We start from the raw sequence: 20,816 nt of genomic DNA on the forward strand, positions 1-20,816 counted from the left end.
AGGACACATGGAATTGGCAAGGCCACAGGAATGGTAATTCCCAAGCCCTTTGGAGACCACATCCCACCACCATGGGCCCCAGATGCAGGAATTATAGGATTTAACATTTGCTCTGCTGAGTTTCGGTCTTGCTTTGGCTCTATCCCTCCTTTCTAGAATCCCCTTCCTCCCTTATTGGGATGGGAATGTTTACCCTGTGTCTGTCCTTTCATTTTATGTTGCTTTCATACTTTTACTGGGTTCAGAGTTAAGAGTTGCCTTGTGTCTCAGAAGAACAATGCTAGAACTGTTAAGACTATGGGACCTCTTGGAGATAGACTGAATACACTTTACACTGTGAGATGGACATAAGTTTTGGGGGATAAGAAGAAGAATGTTACAATTTTGACCTGGAATATGTGTATCCAAAAGGCAAAGTGTTAAAGGCTTGTTAACCAATGCAGCAATATTCAGGGGTAGGACTTGGGGAACTTGCTGGATCATGACTTCAGCAGTGGATTAACCCATTGATGGATTCAAGACATGAATGGATTATTTTGAGGCAATGAAAACATAGGAGGTGGGACTGACAGAAGGAGTGGGTCCTTGAGGGCATGCCCTAGATATTGTCCCTGGCCACTGTCTCCCAACTTTGCTTCCTGGCCATGATAAAGTGATCATCTTTGCTCTGCCATGATTTACTGCCTAATCACGGGTCCAGAAACTGAAGAACCAGCCAACTATTAACTGAAACTGTTAACCAAAATAAATCTTTCCTCCTCTAATCTTCGGAGGTATCTTGTGATAGCAACTAAACACTGACTAACATGGAAGTCCCATGAAGTGTAATATTTAACAGATAAAAAATAAAATAACATTTACAAAATATATAAAAAAGTGAAAGGATCAACAAAGGAATAGAAACTTTTATCCTAGAGTTGAAGAATATAAATGATTAAACTAAAATATAAACTTCAACAATAGACTTGATCAAGCAGAAAAAAGAAATGAGTGAGTTGACAGAAAAGATATTTGAAATTATATGGTCAGAGGAGCAAAATCACAAAAAAAAATGAAAAAGAAGAAAGTTTATGGGAATTATGGGACAGCATTAGGAGATCAACTATATAATAGAAGTTGTGGCACGTAGAGAAAGCGACAGAAAGCAAAATTAAATATTTATTATTATCTGAAGCTGAAACTTTTGTCTAATTATATAAATTCCAATATTGACTTTAAGGTTTAAATTTTTTGAAAAAGGTTCTAGAGTTCCAATTTCTACTCTGGTATATGGGCGCTTAGATGTCATCAATCCTATACAGTGCATGCACACACACACACAAAAGAATAAAATGAAAATCAAAAATTTTCTTAGATCCACAGAAAATTGAGGCCACAGGGCAAAAGGCAGTCACCAAAATGGAGAGGGGCAGATACAGAGAATCACAACTTACCTAAGCAAAAGCTCAAGAACATAAATCTCTGTTTGGGAAACAGTAACAGGTTAGGAAAACCAAACTGTACTTGGCCAACTTCTCAAGGTTTGATATAAACATCTTTAAGAGTTAAAAACTCCAGGGTCAAGGAGAGATTCGTGTTTAAGGTGCCCCTACTCTTTTTTCAAATTTTACCAGCAGAAGCCTCACCAGGCTCTTACAGTTGAATATTAGCGCGGGGGTGGGGGGGAATTCCCCTCCTGCCCCCATCAGGGGAAGAAAAATACCAACTCTAGCCTTCCTGTCTCAACTAAGGGGAAAGGGGAAGCCTGAAAAGAACTTTTACAGGTCACAGACCAAGACTACAAATTCACTACAAGAATGAGTCCTGTTGGAAGATGGTAGATTAGAGGAAGGATGTACTTCTTAGCAGTTTCTCAGCACCAAACTACAAAGTAGGAAGACTGCTTCTCAGTGAGGTGAGTAACTAAAGAAAATCACTGGAACTTAATACTGAACTGTAAAAGAATCATAGAGACACGGAATATTATACAACTTGAACATAATATAAGAAATAATACATTAGACACACAAGCTTGGCTGCCAGTGGCAGCAGCAACAGTGGCAAAGGGAGTGCAGGCAACAAAGACACATGTGGCTGGTAGATATATAAATTAACAAATAAAGAAAATTGACTTGGAGAATCCCCTATAGAGAGGAAGGCTCATTTTAATGAATAGAGTTGGTAGAAGCTCAGTGAAAGCAAACTCCAAAATAGTTCACCCCAGGGGCGAGAAGCCTATGTGGGTGCAGAAAATACTGCTGGGCATAGAAAGTAGCTGCTGTGCAACATAGGAAACATCTATAAGCACTACACAGCTATGAGTAGAGACAGGTGATCAGAAACTCATAAAGGAAATTATCAGCAATTGATAATTCCCAGATGGTATCTGAATCAGAGAAACTGAAATCAGCACAAAGAAAACTACATTAGTTATACATGGTATATATAATTAATCATACGATAGCAGAATGCATTTTGACTCAGTATACACAAATAGAAATAACTTCATTTCTCTGGTTCTACATGATGCAGAGTCACACCATTCATGCAATGATACATGTACATAGGGTAAGAATGTCTGTCTCATTCCACCATCTTTCCAACCTCCATACCCCCTCCCCTCCCCTCACTCCCCTCTGCCCCATCCAAAACTCCTCCGTTCTTCCCTTGCCTCCCCCCATTATGGATCAGCATCAACATATCAGAGAAAACAACTGGCCTTTGTTTGGGGAAATTGGCTTACTTTGCTTAGCACGATAATCTCCAATGCCATCCATTTACCTGCAAATGCCATAATTTCATCCTTCTTTAAGGCTGAATAATATTTCATTGTGTATATATACCACCATTTCTTTATCCATTCATCTATTGAAGGGCATCTAGGTTGGTTTCACAGTTTAACTATTGTGAATTGAGCTGCTATAAACATTGATGTGGCTGTGTCATTGTAATATGCTGATTTTAAGAATGTTTTCAATAACCACTACATTGTATTATATAACTTTTTATGTTCTTCAATTATGCATGATTTTATGTGCGTGTGGGAGGGTGTTCTCACTGTGTGTATAGGTTCGAAAACTACATGTATGTTCATATGATTATACTTTCATATTAAATGCTAACTTCTGCATTATTAAGCCTTGATTTAACTTTGGTGGGGTTCAGTTATACAAGGCTTCCAGTTGTTTTGATCTTACATTTACTAGATTGTTCATATATTGGTTCTTGTCCCTCTTATCTCCCCTTCTTGACTCTTATCCCCCACTAAAGATAAATTTTCCTATTCCCACTTCCTCTCTTTCTTTCTGGATTTATTACTGTCAGTTATTCCTTAACAGCTGATGTGTGCTACCTACCTCTTGCCTTTACTCCAATCCCTTTTCTAAATATTTAAATATTTAAAAAACATATTTCAAACCAGTTTTCTTCTTCCCACCTATTTTCTCTTTATTTAAACTATAATCCCACTAAATAATAGAATCATACAGTGTATGAAATTCATAATCCATTCATGTTGTTGTGATTATTTATACAGTGGACAACATATTAGATACCTGCTGTCAAATGTCTGATACCTTTTTATTGTTGGTACTTATGTTAAATGCTGATCCCACCATTCGTATATAGGTGGCAATTAGTGTTTACAGATGTCAAAGTAAACAACAGGCATTTATCTTAAGTCTGAACATCTGTTGCCAACATTAGTGCTATTCTGGCTGCTTCCTCCATCTAAGAGGGGTTGAAAAGTGATTGGGACACTTCAAGATCACAGAGAAGAGATCTTACTGCTGAGAAATACAATTCATCCAAACAACAGTGAATCTTACCCTACCTATGATATAGCCCCATCTGAGTCTTAATATTACTTCAACTCATAGAACTTGGAGAAAAAAAAACAACAACCACAGGGAAACTTCAGATTCCACATCTTAAAATCTACTCATATATCAAAAACATAAATCCTAAAATAAAAAAGATAACTACATTTAAAAGAACATGCATATAAAAAGAGGAAGGGGAATCCATCTCAATTGTGTGATTCCAAGACTTCTGAAAACATCAGGAAACAAGCAAACATATATCCCACCAAAATACACACTCCCCAATAAAGGATCCCAGATATATGGAAGTAGAGAAAATTCCAGAGAAAGATTATAAAAAACTGAATACTAAAATGTTCAGTGAATGAAAAGGAGATCTAAGGAATGAATTCAGAGACCAAATACAAGAGATGAAAGACCATATCCATAAATAAGTAGCAATAATGAAAATAAATCAGAAATCCTGGAAATGAAAATTAAAATGAATCCAATTAAAAATTCACTTGAAAGCATCACCAACAGATAGATTGGATAGAAAATACAACTTCAGCCTTTGAATACAGGGTATACAAACTTAAGTACAGAGGTATGCAATAAAGGGGACACAATGATCAGAATATACAAGAACTCTGAGACAACATTAAGATACCAAATCTGAGGGTAGAAAAGAACACAGAGATATAGGCTAAAGGCATTAAGAATATTTTGAGATAGTTATAGAAAGCTTCCCCCATATCAGAAATGAGAGGGATATCCACATAGGACCCCAAGTAGGCAAGATAAGAAGAGAAGTTCTCAGAGACACATCACAATCAAAATGCCTAACATTGATAATGAGGAAAGAATATTAAAAGCTGCAAGAGAGAAACATCAGGTCACGTATTAAGGTAAAACAATAAGGCTTACATCTGACTTCTCAACTCAGACACTAAATTCAAGGAGATATTCCAAGTACTAAAAGAAAACAAGCGCCAATCAAGATTGCTATACCCAGCAAATAATAAAGTTCAGTGGGGAAATAAAAATTTTCCATGACAAGGATAAACTAAAAGAATATAGGGCCACCAGGCCAGCACTATATAAGATACTCAAACTGCAGAGAGAATACAAAAACAAATCCCAATGCTCCCAAATAGGTGAAGATCAATGGAAGACTATTCATCTAAATGAGAAGACAGAATTAAATATAACAAAAAAAATCAAAATGGTAGGAAATCACACATATTCACAATTACACTGAATGTAATTGCTCTAAACTCCCCCAATTAAAAGTCACAGATTAGCATAATGGATTAAAAAAAAAACAAGATCCAACTATATACTGTTTGTAAGAGACTAGTAAGCAAAGACACTAACCCAATGAAGGTAAAAGGAAAAATTATTCCAAACAAATGGAGTCTGTAAACAAGCTGAAGTAGCTACTCTTGCATCTGGCAAAGCAGATTTCAAGCAAAAATTAAACAGAAGAGACAAAGAAGGCCACCATATCCTAGTAAAGCGAACAACCCAACAAGAAGATATATAAATGACAGTAAATATATGCCATGCCCCAAATGTCAGCACACCTCATTTAAATTGAAAAAAAAAAAAAAAACCCTGACATTAAATCCTAGCTAGACCCCAATACAATAATATTGGGTTATTTCAACACATTCTTATTACCAACAGATAGGTCATCAAAGTATGAAATCAATAAAGATATATCCAACCTAAATAATGTAAATGGTCCTAACAAATACCTACAGAATATTTCACTCTAAGAGAGTGAAAAACATCATCTTCTCAGCAGCTCATGGAATCTTTTCCCAAACAGACCCATATTCTAGGTCACAATGTAATTATTAGCAAATAAAAAAAAAATCAATATAATACCATGTATCCTATTTAATCATAATGGAGTGAAACTAGCAATCAATAGGAAAAAAGTTACAAACTACATAATCGTATGGATATTGACTATCCTTTTAAATGAAGAATGGATCAAAGATGAAAGAAGAAATCAAGAAATTCTTAGAAACAAATGGGAACAGAGACACAATATATCAAAATTTCTGGGATGGTATAAAAGCAATTCTAAGAAATTTACAGCATTGAGTATCTACATTTTAAAAAAACTGAGAAAACAAAATAAATAAGCTTATGCTCTACCACAAGTCCTTATAAAAGGAAGAACAAACTAACACAAGGCTCAGTAGAAGACTGGAAATAACAAATATCAGAGCCAAAATTAATGAAATTGAGAATTAAAAAAACACTACAAATGATCAATGCAACAAAGAGTTGGTTATTTGAAAATATAAATAATATTGACAAACCCTTACCCAAACCAAAAGAAAGAAAAGAACCAAATCAACAAAATTATAGATAAAAAAGTAAATATCATCACAGATCATTTGGAAATCCAGAGGATCACTGGAATTCCATTTTGAAAATTTATACTCCAATAAACTGGAAAATCTAGAAGACACTGAGAAATTTCCAATACATATTACCTGCCCAAATTGAACAAGGTAGATATAGAAAACCTTAATAGCATGTAAGGAACCTGGATATCAAGTAACGAAATTGAAATAGCAATCAAAGCCTAACCAAAACAAAAAACAAAAAAAAACCAGACAAACCAAAAAAAAAAAAAAAAAGCCCAGAAGCATTTGTATTCTCATCTGAGATCTACCAGACCTTTGAGAAAGACTGCTATTCTTTTTTAAGCAATTTCCATGAAATTGAAAGGGAGGTAATACCCCCAAATACATTCTGTGAAGCTAGTATAATACTGATACCAAAATCAAGAAAAGAGAATTACAGACCAATATCCCTGAAGAACATCCTGATTCCTTAATAAAATATTAGAAAACTGCATTAAAAAATACCTTAAGAAGACAAAAAAACATGATCAACTGTGCTTCAACCCAGGGATCCAAGAATGATTTAACATATGCAAATTAACAAACATAACTCACCACTTAAACAGAATTAAGAAAAAGAATCATATGATTGTCTCAATAGATGCAGAAAAGACCTTTGATAAAATACAGCACCTATTCATGTTAAAATATGCTGGAGAAACTAGGGATAGAAGGAACTATCCCAACATTATAAAGGCTATAAATGATAAACCCAAAGCCAACATTATATTGAACAGAGAGAACCGAAATCATTTCCTCTAATACCAAGAAAAGGACTCTCCACTCTCATCACTTCTACTAATATAGTTCTCAAAACTCTAGCCCAAGCAATCAAGCAAGAGAAGAAAATTAAAGGGATACAAATTGGAAAAGAAAACCCCAAACTATCTCTGTTGATGACATGATCCTATATTTAGAAGACCCAAAAAACTCCACCAAAATAATTCTAGAGCTTATAAACAAATATAGCAAAGTATCAGGATACAAGATCAACGTTCATAAATCAACAGCTTTCCTATATTCCAACAGTGATTCAGCTGAGAAAGAAATCAGGAAAACCATAGTTTTTACCATAACCTCAAACATATGCACACACACAAACACCTGGAGGTGAAAGATCTCTACAATGAAAACTAAAGAACACTGAAGAAAGAAATTGAAGAATACCTTAGAAGATGAAAAGATGTCCCATGTACTTGGATAGGCAGAATTAATATTGTCAAAATAACCATACTACCAAAAGCACTGTACAAATTCAATGCAATCCCCATCAAAATATCAAGATATTCTTCAAAGAACAAGAAAAAGGAAACAGTTTCTTAAATTCATTTGGAAGAATAAGAGACCCATAATAGCCAAAGCAATACTGAGCAAGAAGAGTGATTCAAGAAACAACACAATACCAGATCTCAAACTGTATTACAGAGCTAAATAGTTCAAAAAAAAAAAGAAAAAATAGCATTGTTCTGGAATCAAAATAGACATGGAAGGCCAATCGAATAGAACAGATGACACAGAGACAAAGTCAAATACTTACAGCCATCTGATATTTGACAAAGGTACCAAAAATATATGTTGGAGAAAAGACAATCTTTTAAACAAATGGTGCAGGGAAAACTGCACCATGTAGAAGAATAAAATTAGATCCCTACCTCTCACCCTGCATAAAAGTTAACTCAAAATGGATCAAAGACTTAGGAATTAGACCAGAAACCTAGCAACTACAAGAAGAAAACATAGGGTCAACACTCCCATCATATAGGGCAGGCACAACTTCCTCAACAAGATCCCTATTCTCAAGAAATAAAACCATGGATCAATAAATGGAATGCCAACAAATTAAAAACCTTCAGCACATCAAAGAAAATTAAGAACATACAGAGAATGCCTCAAAACGGGAGAAAATCTTTACCAGCTCCTCTGACGAGGGATTAATATGCAGAACACGTAAAGAACTAAAACAAGTTAACACCAAAAATAAATAAACCAATAAATAAATGGGCAAAAGAACTAAACAGACATCTCTCAAAAGAAGAAACCCAAATGGTCAACAAATATATGAAAAAAGTGTTCAATATCTCTAGCAATCAGGGAAATGCAAATTAAAACTACACTGAGATTTCATTTCCCTCCACTCAGAATAGCAATTATCAAGAACACAAATAATAATAAATACTGGTGAGGATGCAAGGGAAAAGGTACAGTAATGCATTGTCATTGAAACTGAAAATTAGTATAACCACTCTGGAAAGCAGGATGAACTTTACTCAAAAAACTAGTACTAGAACCACCAATATGAACCAACTATCCACTCCTTGGCATTTTTCCAAAAGACCTAAAACCATCATACTATAGAAACAGAGCCAGTTTCATATTTATAGCAGCACAATTCCTAGTAGCCAAATTTTGGAATCAGTCCAGAAACCCATCAATAGACAAATGAATCAAGAAAATCTGGTATATATACACAATGGAGTTTTACTCAGTCATAAAAACAATGAAATAATGATATTTTCTGGTAAATATATGGAAATGGAGAATATCATGCTAAGTGAAATAAGCCAGACTCAGAAAATCAAGGGTCAATTGTTTTTTTCTCATTTCTAGAAGATAGAGCAAAATAAGGGAAGGAAGGTGATAGTGGGGGAGATATCAGATATCATATAGAGGAATGATCAGTAGAGTAGAAGGTAAAGAACAAGAGGGAGGAAGAAGTATGGGAAAGGCAAGGAAACATGGAATAAATTGAAGAAAATTAGGTCATGTGTAAATATAAATGTACCTAAGGGGATTTCACCATTATGTATATGCAGAAAGTGCCAATAAAAAAATAAATAAAAGAGTGAAAGGGAGATCAATAGAGCAGAGAAAGAATAGGGGGAGGGAGAAGGGGAATAAAATGGGAGGGGAAAATGGGGATTGAAATAAAATTCCTTGCATGTATGATTTTGTCAACATAAACCCAACTACTATGTGTAACTATAATGCTTTAATAAAAAATAATAATAGTAAATGATCATAAAGAATGAGTTTGAGGGGTTGGGGTGGTGGCTCAGTGGTACAGTGCTTGCCTAGCATGTGTGAGGCACTGGGTTCGATTCTCAGCACCACACATAAATAAAGTTCTATCAACAACTAGAAAAATAAAAAAATTTAAAAAATGAGTCTGAATCATAGGAAATAGAATGTTTCCTCTCCCTCATATCTTCCTACCACACCAATATGGCTTCTGTATAATAACAGAAAAGAAGTTGGAAAAAACCTGCATATCTCAGATTTTATAGTATCTAGGGAATTCTAAAGACAAAAAAGGAATGTAAAAACAAAGACACAGAAGGAAAGTTTTGTTTCTAACACCTGCAGCTACAGAAAACAACAAATGCAGCCTAATCCCTAGTCAGATAAACAATCTCTCACTTAAAGGCCTGTTTATCCCATTTCCTTTTACCTAATAATTTCTGCTTTTCAACAACAGCAGCAATATATTTATAAGACTTACTAAAAGAAAAAAAACACAGAGATTGAAGAAACAGCAAAATTAGATTGCATCTCAGCTTTAATAGAGATTTTAAAATTTTCTGTCTGAGAATTTAAAGCAATTATGATTAAGGTGCTAATTAAAGGCTCTAATGGAAAAGTGGACATTATACAAAAACAGACAATTTAAGCAGAGGGAATGGAAATGCTATAAATCAAAAGCCTTGTAACAGAAATTAAGGATGCCTTTATTGGATCATATGTAGGCTGGACACAACTAGGAAAAGAATGAAGAGACCTGAAGAAATTTCTATAGGAACTTCCAAAATGAAAATGCAAAAAGGAAAAAGAATGAGCAAGGAGAGAATATATAAAAACTGTGGGATAATTACAAAAGGTTTGATATACACATAAAACTGGGAATATCAGAAAGATGAAAGCAATAAAGATTAGCAATATCTAAAGCAATAATGAATAATTTCCTAAAATTAATGACAGACTCCAAACCACAGTTCTATACTGCTTAGAGATCAGTAAACAGAATAAATACCAAAAAAATGCCTATAATATCATATCTAAACTGCAGAAAAATAAAAAAAAAAAAACATGTTAAAAGAAGTCAGAGAAACAAAAATTTGACCTATAGAGAACAAGGAAAAGAATTTCATCAGACTTCTCTACAGAAATCATGCAAGCAATAAGTGGATTAAAATATTTAAAGTGTTAGTTGGGTGTGGTTGTGCACACCTGTAATCCTAGTGGTTTGGGAGGATGAGGCAGGAGGATCACAAATTCAAAGCCAGGCTCAGCAAGGCCCTAAGCAACTTAGTGAGACCCTTGTCTCAAATAAAAAATAAAAAGGACTGGGGATGTTGCTCAGTGGTTAAGTGCCCCTGGGTTCAATCCCTGGTACCAAAAAAAAAAAAAAGTTAAAATGTTGGGGGGAAAAAACACACCCTACAATTCTATACACCAGAAAATCATTCTTCAAATGTGAAGGACAAACAAAGACTTTCTCAAACAAAAATCCAGAGACTTTCCCACAATTACACCAACACATTTTTTTCTAAAAAACAGAAACTATAGAAAAAAGTCCTTAATTCTATGTTGTTTGTTTAAAAAAAATTAATACAAAGACCCAGGTCAGTTAAAATTAAAGGGATGAAGAAAAACACCATGCTAACAATAGTAAAAAGAAAGCAAGAGTAGCTACATTTCAGACAAAGCCAAATTCAGAAAAAGGAAAACCAAGGATGAAGATGGGCATCACATAATGGAAAAAGGGGTCAATTCCCCAAGAAGACTTAACAATTCCTGATCTGTATGTGTCTAAAAATAGAGCATCAGAGTAGATGAGGCAAAAAAATCAAAGAGAAAGAGATGAATGAATCCTCTATTTGAGCTGGACTTCAACATCCTTCTCTCAGTAATTGACAGAGCCAACAGGTCAATTATTAAAGACATAGTTGAGGGCTGGGGTTGTGGCTTGCGTAGCATTGTGTGAGGCAAAACTGAGGCACTCGGTTTGATCTTCAGTACCACATAAAAAAATAAATAAAATGGAATTATTTTTTAAAAAAGACATAGTTGAGCTAAACACCAATTGATTGGATACACACTTTTCTCAAGTTCAAACAGAATATTTACAAAGATAAACTACATTCAAGACCATAAAACATCCCTTAACAAATTTAGAAAAATAGAAATCATACAAAACATGTTCCCAGACCACAATGCAATTAAAACTAAAAAATCAATAAAAGAAAAATAGCTGGAAAACCTCTAAATACTTAGAGATTAAACACCACATTTCTAAATAATATGTAGGTCAAAGAGGTAAGGATCCTTAAAAGGAATATTAAAATGTTTCAAGACAATTTAGCACCAGAAATTATTGAGTCTGGAAATAAGCAGAATATGAGTTGGTACAATTGGGACAGCAAAGAAAGACTAAACAAAGAAAGATGAGGAAAAAACTATAGAAATGAATAAATCATTTAACAAAATGAAGAACAACCACTCATTAGAACTAACCTCGACACGGAGGATAAGGGCAAAAAATGCTCAAAATTTCTTGTAGTTGTGCCATTATAAAAAGAAAAAGACTGATTTCATTCAAAATGAATAAAAATTTCATCAAACTATAACTATTCCTTTAAAAGTAATCCATTACTACATTAAGGAAATTAGGAAAACCTTGGTCAAAAGACTTGACATTGAATTCATTTTGCGGCTTGGTGCCCCAAAGCTCTTTAAATCCTGTTTCTTCAAGATCAGCTTAAGTATTTGGATTCTTGTCCAGTATCACCGTTTTTCCTGCATTGCTATTTCTCTATAGTTTTCCAAGATCTGGGGGGTTTTATCTTGAATATTAATCTCAGCCTATATATGATCACACTAAAACAAGTAAATACAATATTTAGATTAATTGCCTACTATGACTCTACTATTTTCTTGCCTGAATCTCCATCATACCAAGTCAAGTTTATGAGTATGAGTCATTCAATAGCCTGGCTATCCTACTACCAACTACATACAACACTGTCTTTAAAATATGTATTTGCAAAGACATTATTTAACCTCGAATAATTTTCTTGTATCAAGTAATTTGTTTGCCAATATATGAGAATAAAAAATAAATGGTTAGAAAAAGACTACTCCAACAGTGTAAAATGTTTGCAGTGATATATAGACCCTTTTTTCAAGCTAATATAAGTAACTCTTTTTTAGCTATTCTAACTTCAGCCCCATGCCATGCCTATTGCCTCTTAAATTAAAAAAAAAAAATGTTTTCTAACTTTTTAAAAAATTTTAACTGATACATAAAAACAAAAATTGTACTAATTAACAGGGTGCCTTTTAATAATGGATACTTGAATATCTAGCATAATGTTTAATCAGGTTAAACATATCTCCTTGAACATATATCATTTTTCATTTTCTAATTTTTATTGGTTCTTTTTAGTTATACATGACAGTAGAATCCATTTTGACATAATTATAAAGCTTAGAATATGTCTTGGTCTAATTAAGTCTGGAAACTTCTCCTTCCCTTTAGCGGGGACTGAATTCAGGGACACTGGGCCACTGAGCCACATCCCCAGCCCAATTTTGTATTTTATTTAGAGACAGGGTCTCACTGAGTTGCTTAGTGCCTCACCATTGCTGAGGCTGGTTTTGAATTTGCGATACTCCTGCCTCAGCCTCCCAAGCCACTGAGATTACAGGCGTGTATTGTATGAAGTTCAAGAACAAGCAAGAGTAAACCATGGTGCTAGGAGTCAGAACTTAGTGGCCTCCATAAAGGGGTAGAGGTGAGAAACTGAATAAAAAGGGACAGGAAGAAAATTTAAGTAAACTTAAGAATTCTATATGTTGTTTTGACTGATAATTATACAGATGTAAATGACTTTCAAAATTTGTTGATCCGAGTACTTGATATCTTAAATGCGATTGTGTATAAATTATACCTGACATATTTTCCTTTCCTTTCTTATTTTTTCTTTAGCTACCAACTTTCAGATGCTCAACTTAGAACCTTGTTTTCTAGATATGTATCTTTTGTTCTGGGCTTTTTAAATCTACAGCTTTCTTAGAATGATATAAACAGGCATTGAAAAAAATGTCAAAATTAAATAATAATAAATATATGTATAATCCTGCTTTTTATGAAGACAAAGTATGTTATCAGGGGAAAAAAAGTATGATCTGGGGACTGAGGTTGTGGCTCAGCGGTAGAGCACTTGCCTTGCACCTGTGAGACACTTGGTTTAATCCTCACAGCACCACATAAAATAAGCAAAATAAAGGTATTGTGTCCATCTGAAACTAAAAAAAAATTAATTTATAAAAAGAAGTAATCTGAAGATAAATCTTTGATGCTTATATTGAGCTGAACAATAAAACTAAAAATTTTTCAGCCCTTTTAAGAAGAAACAAATAAAATAGAAACTGTGACTGAGTTATTCTGGTATGTTAATAGTCCCAATAAAAGTATTAGACTTGTTATAGAAGTGAATAGAAGAATGTTTGGCTAAATTAATGTATCAAAGCACAAAAAGAAAAATAGCAAAAAAATTATAAAATGTTTCAAAAATAGCATAAGTACAAGAAAAAGGGGAAGAAAGGCAGCAAAGAAAATGATTTTTAATAAGACTTTCATAGAAGTTATAAAGAATGAATTAAAGTATACAAATTATGCAAATTATCATATAAATCATAAAAAATGGTTCATAGAGTATGTACTTGCTTTGAAAATTCATTTCTAAAAAAATAATGGCTCAATTAGGAAGTGACCTGTGTAGAATTATATGTAAATAAGCCTTTAATAAGTGTTTACATAATAAGTGACATCACCAAATTACACTGTGTAGCTATTGCAAAGTACAATAATATATTGACTATTACCTCAAAGATAAAGGAATTTTGGTTAAAATGGAACTGGAATAAACAAAGAAAAATTCAATGATGTGCTACCAAAGGATAGCAGCACATCAGAATAAGGAACTTTCTGAATTATATAAGAAACCAATAAACATAGTATACACATTATTTATAATAAATAAATAAATGCCCCTCATTTGTATTCTGATCATCCTCTTAACCACATTCCAATTCAGTTACTCAAGAATGTTTAGCCTATTCGCCTGAGTCTTAAATAGGTTATAACTTAGGAGAAATCCAAGTTAGAAATAACAGACTTTAACCAGTTTACTTTCAGCTTGTTGCTCTACAACCTTATTCTAAGCACTACAAAGTCCCTCCAAAAACTTAATTCATATTTAAAAATTAATATCCAGTGGCATCTGCAAAATCCACCCCACTGTTAATTCACTTTGGCAAATACTTTGTCTTTTGGCTTCTCTTTACTAACATTCTTACTAAAGCCCACCCTATGTGGCATCACAAAATAGAATGGCTTAGATTGACTTGAAAATATTTTTTTCAACCCCTTAGACAATTTTACCATCTGTACAAAACAGCTTTCAAAAGTTGTATTTGTCCTCTTATAGTGCACCCACTTGTTCACGTAGAGCCTTCCAGTTCAGAAGGGAATCAGTTTTAATTAACATATCCAAAAGCACAGGTTAACTGATTTTATCAAAGACCCTATGCATTTATAACTTTAAGTCAAGTGAAAATACAGTGTGGACCTTGTTTGAATCTCAATCAAGAGATGTAGGAGTTTGGATCAGGGTAGCAGTGCAAGCAATAAAGACACATGATCAGCTTTGGTATATATTTTGAAGAAATAGAACAGGATAATCTATATTCTCAAGTCTCTCTGCTTCCTTAGGAATTTATCATATTTTGTCTTTTTCAGAAAATGAGAAAGGTGAATGAAAAATACTAGATTCAAGAACTGAAGAACAGAATATTAAACTTACCTATGATTCTTACCAAACTTGCAGACCTAAGGATATCATTTCAATTTTCTGGCCTCAGATGTTTTATCAGTAAAATTACAATATTTACACTTTCTTTGCCTTGCCTTTCTCACATGACCATTATGAAGTTCCAATATCTTAAAGATAAAGCTCTCAAAACTAATTTTAACTTACTAGATTAATTAAAACTAATTTTAACACACTAGATTAACAAAAACTCTGCAATTTCACTGTACCACACACAGACACTTAATGGTTCACTAAATGCTTAAAACTAGTAAACTACTCTTCAATACCCACATTTTACTGCTACCAGATTAATTAGGTGTGGTCCAGGTTAGTCACCTGGATGAAAATAATTTATAACACACACATACATGTATATATATACTTACGTATATGTATACACACACATAGATGTAACATTGAGTTTGTTTCAAAAGCCTAAGTCCTTACACTTTAATAAAACAGCAAGTTATACATACAAACTTGTAATGATTTATAGGAGATCCACACAGAACTCCAGAGTAACTATAGTCACTCATTGCACTGAGGCCTGAGTAAATTAGGGAGAAGACACAGAGGCTATGGTAGCCTAGGCAAGAGATGGCCACTCAATAAAATAAATCTTGGTCATTAATCAAGTGATTTGTAAATTAATATATATGTTTTCAATTAAAATGGTTAAGACACATCATTAGTAACAGTTTTCTGCTTTAATCTCTTTCAATTAATTAACCATGTATACACTGCTTCATTCATTTAAAAAGCATATCAATGCCTACTGTAATGGTTCTCAATATTAACTATACATAAAAATCTCCTGTAGGGCCCTTTTTAAAAATGCAACTGTCTAGGCCCTATCCCTAGAGATTTTGATTCTCCAAGACTGGAGTGAGGCCAGAGTCTCTTTTAGACAACAGAGTTGATAAACACTGGCCTGCTAATTGATGTACACTCTAACAATAAGGAAGTAAAAAACTAAAATAAAACATATTTTCACTTCAAAGAGTTCATAGTATAATAGGAGTGATAGGTTTTTTAAAAATCACAAGGTGCTAAATTGACACTATAGATAAATGTCAGGTGCCATACGAAAACAAAAGAGAAAAAATAAATAAAATAACCTGGGTAGGTAGATGAGGAGGCAGTGGCCAGAGCCAGTTTCACAGTGGTAGTGACTGACATGATAAAGGTTAAATTGGGAGTTCTTCAATTACATTAAAGGTGGAAGAAAGCATTCTAGTCAGAGGCTACAGAACAAGAAAAAGCATAAGATATATAACAATATAATGCTTTCAGGGAGCATAAAATGCCTTAGGAACCAGAGAAATGAGGATGGAAAGGTAAAAAGGAACTCCTTCTGAAGGGAACTATATGGAAGTTAAGCAGTTTGAAATGAATTGTATAAAGCAGTGGCTTAAAATTGTACTTCAAAGAATTCAAGTTCATATCTTTCACAAATAACAGGGGCATTGAAGTACATGCTGAATTTAAAACAAGATGTAGTAAATTGATGTGCTCATCTTTTTTTTTCCTATGTTCTTCTTATAGTTATTTCATTGGCTGCAAAGGGTACAGCTTTACACTTTTTTTTTAAAGCTAACAATGCCCTCATATCTGTCTGTGGATATTATACAACAAAAACCAAATATTTTTAAAATTTATCTTCACAGATATATAACTTGTTATAATTTATAAGATAAATATATGCAAAAAAAGTACATTCTTTTACTTTTCCTAATAAGTGTTATTTACCAGGGTTTCACATAAAGTTTTTTTTTTTTGGTAGAGAACCCCTGCTCTAGGGAAATCAACATAGAATTTTTAACAGGAAAATGACAAAATTAACATTGTATTTCAGAAATAACATTATTACAACAAACTGACGTGTAATGAGGTAAAACAAAAAGTGAGGAAATGAGTTAAGAAGTGGTTTCAAGAGGCCACGCAAGAAAATATGATGGAATGAACAAGTACTGGTAATGGACAAAAGAGAATAAATTTCAGAAACACTAGGAAATAGAATGACTTGATGACTCATCAGATAGTAGGGGGGGCGATTTTCTAGATGCACATTTTAATTATGGCCATGTTGAAAAGGTAGAAAAGGAGTTGGCCAGAAGGTGCCAACTCCTCAGAACTCAGAATAAAATGTTCATTGGCACATTTAATCAGTGAGTTGAAATGAAGTCCCCATTTTAGTAATAGCTCTAATTATGGAATTTTCTCAATCCATTTTTATATATTTTATTATAGACTAGGTACCCTATAATACAATCATAACCACTTTTTAAAATTAACTATATTCCTATTCAAAAATGCCATAGTATTTTCCCCATTTAGTAAGACTTCAGTACTATTGGTACATAGTTTATATAGATATCTATCCTTATAATTTATTTGGAAATCATTACCTATTATTGTAATATATGTTGTTATAAGTTATATTTGTTCCACTATTAAAAAAGGCAATTTTTAAAATTTTAACAATACAATGTACATTTTATCACCCTTTCCAATCTATGCAAATACCTTCACCTTATTGTCTTCTCTCATTTTCCAATAACCTCTTACAGATAAGAAGAGGTGAAATATTTATTCCCATAATACAGATGCAGGAATGAAATTTCAAGGGAGATAAATGCCTTGCCCAAGATAATCTAGCTGGCAAACAATAGAACTTTTACTTAAAATACAAATTTTCTGAATCCTAAGCCAGTGTTCTTCCTACCATGCCATATATTTTTGAAGTAGTACATACTTAACTGCTGCCACTTCCATGACCATCTCTTGTCTGAACAGGTAGATGACTACGTATTCCATTTTATTTTCTTACATTCACATATTTTTCTGAAATATTTGATCTGAATATTTTCTCTACCAGCTTTATATCCTCAAATGCCCATGCCAGTCTGCTTTTTTATACTAATATATCCCTAGCAAAATTCTCCAGAATCACTATTATATCCATGAATTGAGGGAATTTGAAAAAAATTTTCAGAATCTGGGAATAGAAATAGCAATATGTCCAAGTTTAGCGCATCAAAGCCTAATCCCCCTACCTAGTTAGTTTAAATTTGGCCTCTGGGACTCTCTTGCACATTTGCCTCATCACCCCTATTAAGCCATTCTTCAATCTGACAAACTATCTGTTATTTCATATTGAGAAAAAAATCAATATTGTAAAAAAATTTCACAGTGAGTTAAAATTAAATCTGTTTGTTTAATCTAATTCTGAATAAAATTGGCTTTTAAATTATTAATAACTCCAGATTTAATGCTTTTATGACAACCTACTAGGAATACAGGCTGAAGCAATTATTGATACTTATTTCATGTATACATTATTTTTTACTACAAAAACTATTGAATAATTCCAAAAAGAATTTCCTTAAATTATCAATATTTGGTTCTTAATTTCTGTGATTTCTAATTTTACTATTTTTTCTTATGTATTCAAGCACATTTATAAAACTATATTCATTTGTATGAGACAAATGACTTAAAGCTTTTTCTTGCATAAACCATGTCAAAAGTACACTTCAAAGTAACCCAAAAAAGTGCAATAAAGATTATAAATCACTTTAGATCAAAAATGATATTATAATATCTCAACATATTAACATAATGCTTGTTTTATAAATTCTCATCTCATCCTATTGGAAACTATATATTTTTTGCTTATTCATTAGAAATTCAACATCAGAGTATAATTACCTAAAATATTTTCTCACTAAACTGCACATTAACTATTTTTGAGTTCTTACAAGTATTATAAGTTTTCACAAGTAGTAAGACCATGAATTTGTTTATATATACATTTATGAAGAGTCTAAAAATCTGGGGATATTTTTATGTTCATAATTTTAAGGCAATGCCACTGGATCCTTTAAAAAATAGATATATTTATGTAGCCATTATCTACTTCATTCTAGCAACACGTTAATACTTTATTCGTTTTATACTGAACAGTAAAACAGAATAACAATTAGTTTCTCTGAATGCTAGTTCAGGAAAACAAGTGATTATCTTCTTCAGTTTCCTACTCATACATAAATATTATATTTTGTCCTCTATTGGGTGGACAAAACATCTTGCAAATTCTACTTTTTGTGTGTACTTATTTCTTTCGCTAAACTGTCATTGCTTTTTAAGTTGATGCCAAAGTTGAAATGTCTTTGTTAACTCAAACTGACCTACCCACAGGGTTCTCTGCACCAGACTCTGATGCTGGCATCTCAACAATTTCCAGTACCTAATGTATGTGGGTTTATGTATGTTCCCCTTGTTCCTTTGCAACAACAAAGAATTGATAGGCATTAAACCAACTCAAAACTTACCTTGCAAATTTGGAAATACTCTGAAGTCAGGGTCTCCTGAATCTCCTCTCTAAGAATCCCTGCAGTTGCTCCTGGATGCAGGGAACCACTTCCAGCCCCACCACCACTGTTACTGCCACTGCTGCTACCACTGCCAGGGGAGGAGGCAGTTAAGCCATCCAAAACTTTTCGGAAATTAAACTTCTTCATTTTAAACACTGTTGAGAAATTCAAAGGAAAGAAGAAAGGGGCCACTTAACACATGGAATCAGATCAGGAAAAGCTTTTATCTTTTCATTAGCCAAGCCAATCTCCATTTTATGAGCATTGGCTATAACTGGGGAAGAAAAAGAAAAAGAGGCTTCATTTTGTCAAATTTGAATTCTTAAAAAAAAAACACGTATCTTTATAAAATAAATAAATAAAACACAACTCCAAGAGCAACAGTATTCTCTCCTCATATATAAGATTTTCAAGGGCTTTCTCCCCAGCTGTAGCTACGCTTTATCAGCACTGGGGTAAAAATAAAAGGCAGTGTCATCATCGTCATTAGCATTATATCATCATTATTATACAATCAAACCAGAGTCCAATAGACTAAGACCCCCTGTGTCTCTCTTAAAGGCGGGCTTTCTTCTAAAGGTTCAGTTCAGAATATTTTATTTCCAGAAAAACGATGTTGCGGGGGGAGCCAGTATTTACTCTGCCACCATCTTCCGGGCTCTCTCCCCATCATATTCAACGCTCTTTTTTTCACTAGAGAATTTGGGCAGTGAGGGGCAAAAGTGCCTTTTTCCGTCCCCAAACCCAACAGCCCGAGTCCCAAAATCATTTGGGGGTGACCCAGAGGCTCAGCCGACGGGAGGGGCGAGAGGCGACCACAGCTGCCTCCACTTGTCCCTCCGCCTCCCCCTCCCTCTCCCGATCTCCTGCCCCCTTTTCTCCCCGCGTCGCTTGCCCCCACCCCCAGCCCGCAGCCCGCAGCCGCCGCGGCTCTCGCCCGCCCGCGGTCCGCTCTCTCCGCAGCAAGGTGGCGGCTCTCAGGGGACGTGAGGCGGTGGCTGCAACGGCTGCAGCCCGAACCCGACGCTCCCGTGTCCCTCCCCTGGGCCGAGCACCGTGGCGCGGAGCTCCCGCCCGCGGGCGCGCGAACACACAAACACCCTCACACCGCCGCGCGCCCAGCTGGAACACACACAAACACTCTCACAGATATTCTCGCGGGCGCACTCACACAAGCGGGCGCACTCACACAAGCACACGCGCGCGCGCACACACACACGTACACACACAGAGACACACACAGGTGTGAGCCAGCCGCGGCTGGACGGCCGTGGCGTCCCTGCACGATGAATATCTGACCCAGGACTAGGCACCTTCCTCAGACGCCACTAGCCGCCTGCCAGCCCGGGAAGCTGAAGGCGT

At 34.4% G+C, this 20,816-nt stretch overlaps 1 protein-coding gene across 8 annotated transcripts in view; it reads right to left on the reverse strand.

Moving 5' to 3' along the window:
- Stxbp5l (syntaxin binding protein 5L) overlaps positions 1–20,816 on the reverse strand; it is a 347,451-nt gene extending 326,635 nt beyond the window's left edge. For 4 of the 8 annotated variants that reach the window (XM_048794366.1, XM_048794364.1, XM_048794361.1 and 1 more), the window contains exons 1-2: positions 20,768–20,810; positions 19,413–19,609 (exon numbers count right to left, since the gene is read on the reverse strand). In XM_048794366.1, the coding sequence (XP_048650323.1) occupies positions 19,413–19,601 (189 nt within the window). In that variant the 5' untranslated portion in view covers positions 19,602–19,609; positions 20,768–20,810. Of the gene's footprint in view, positions 1–19,412; positions 19,610–20,695 lie in introns of all 8 variants that reach the window. The other 4 variants (XM_015486887.2, XM_015486886.2, XM_048794363.1 and 1 more) reach the window with 3 other exon arrangements.

Source organism: Marmota marmota, unplaced genomic scaffold (genome assembly GCF_001458135.2).
Source record: "Marmota marmota marmota unplaced genomic scaffold, marMar, whole genome shotgun sequence".
In the NCBI taxonomy this organism is placed as follows: Eukaryota; Metazoa; Chordata; class Mammalia; order Rodentia; family Sciuridae; genus Marmota; species Marmota marmota.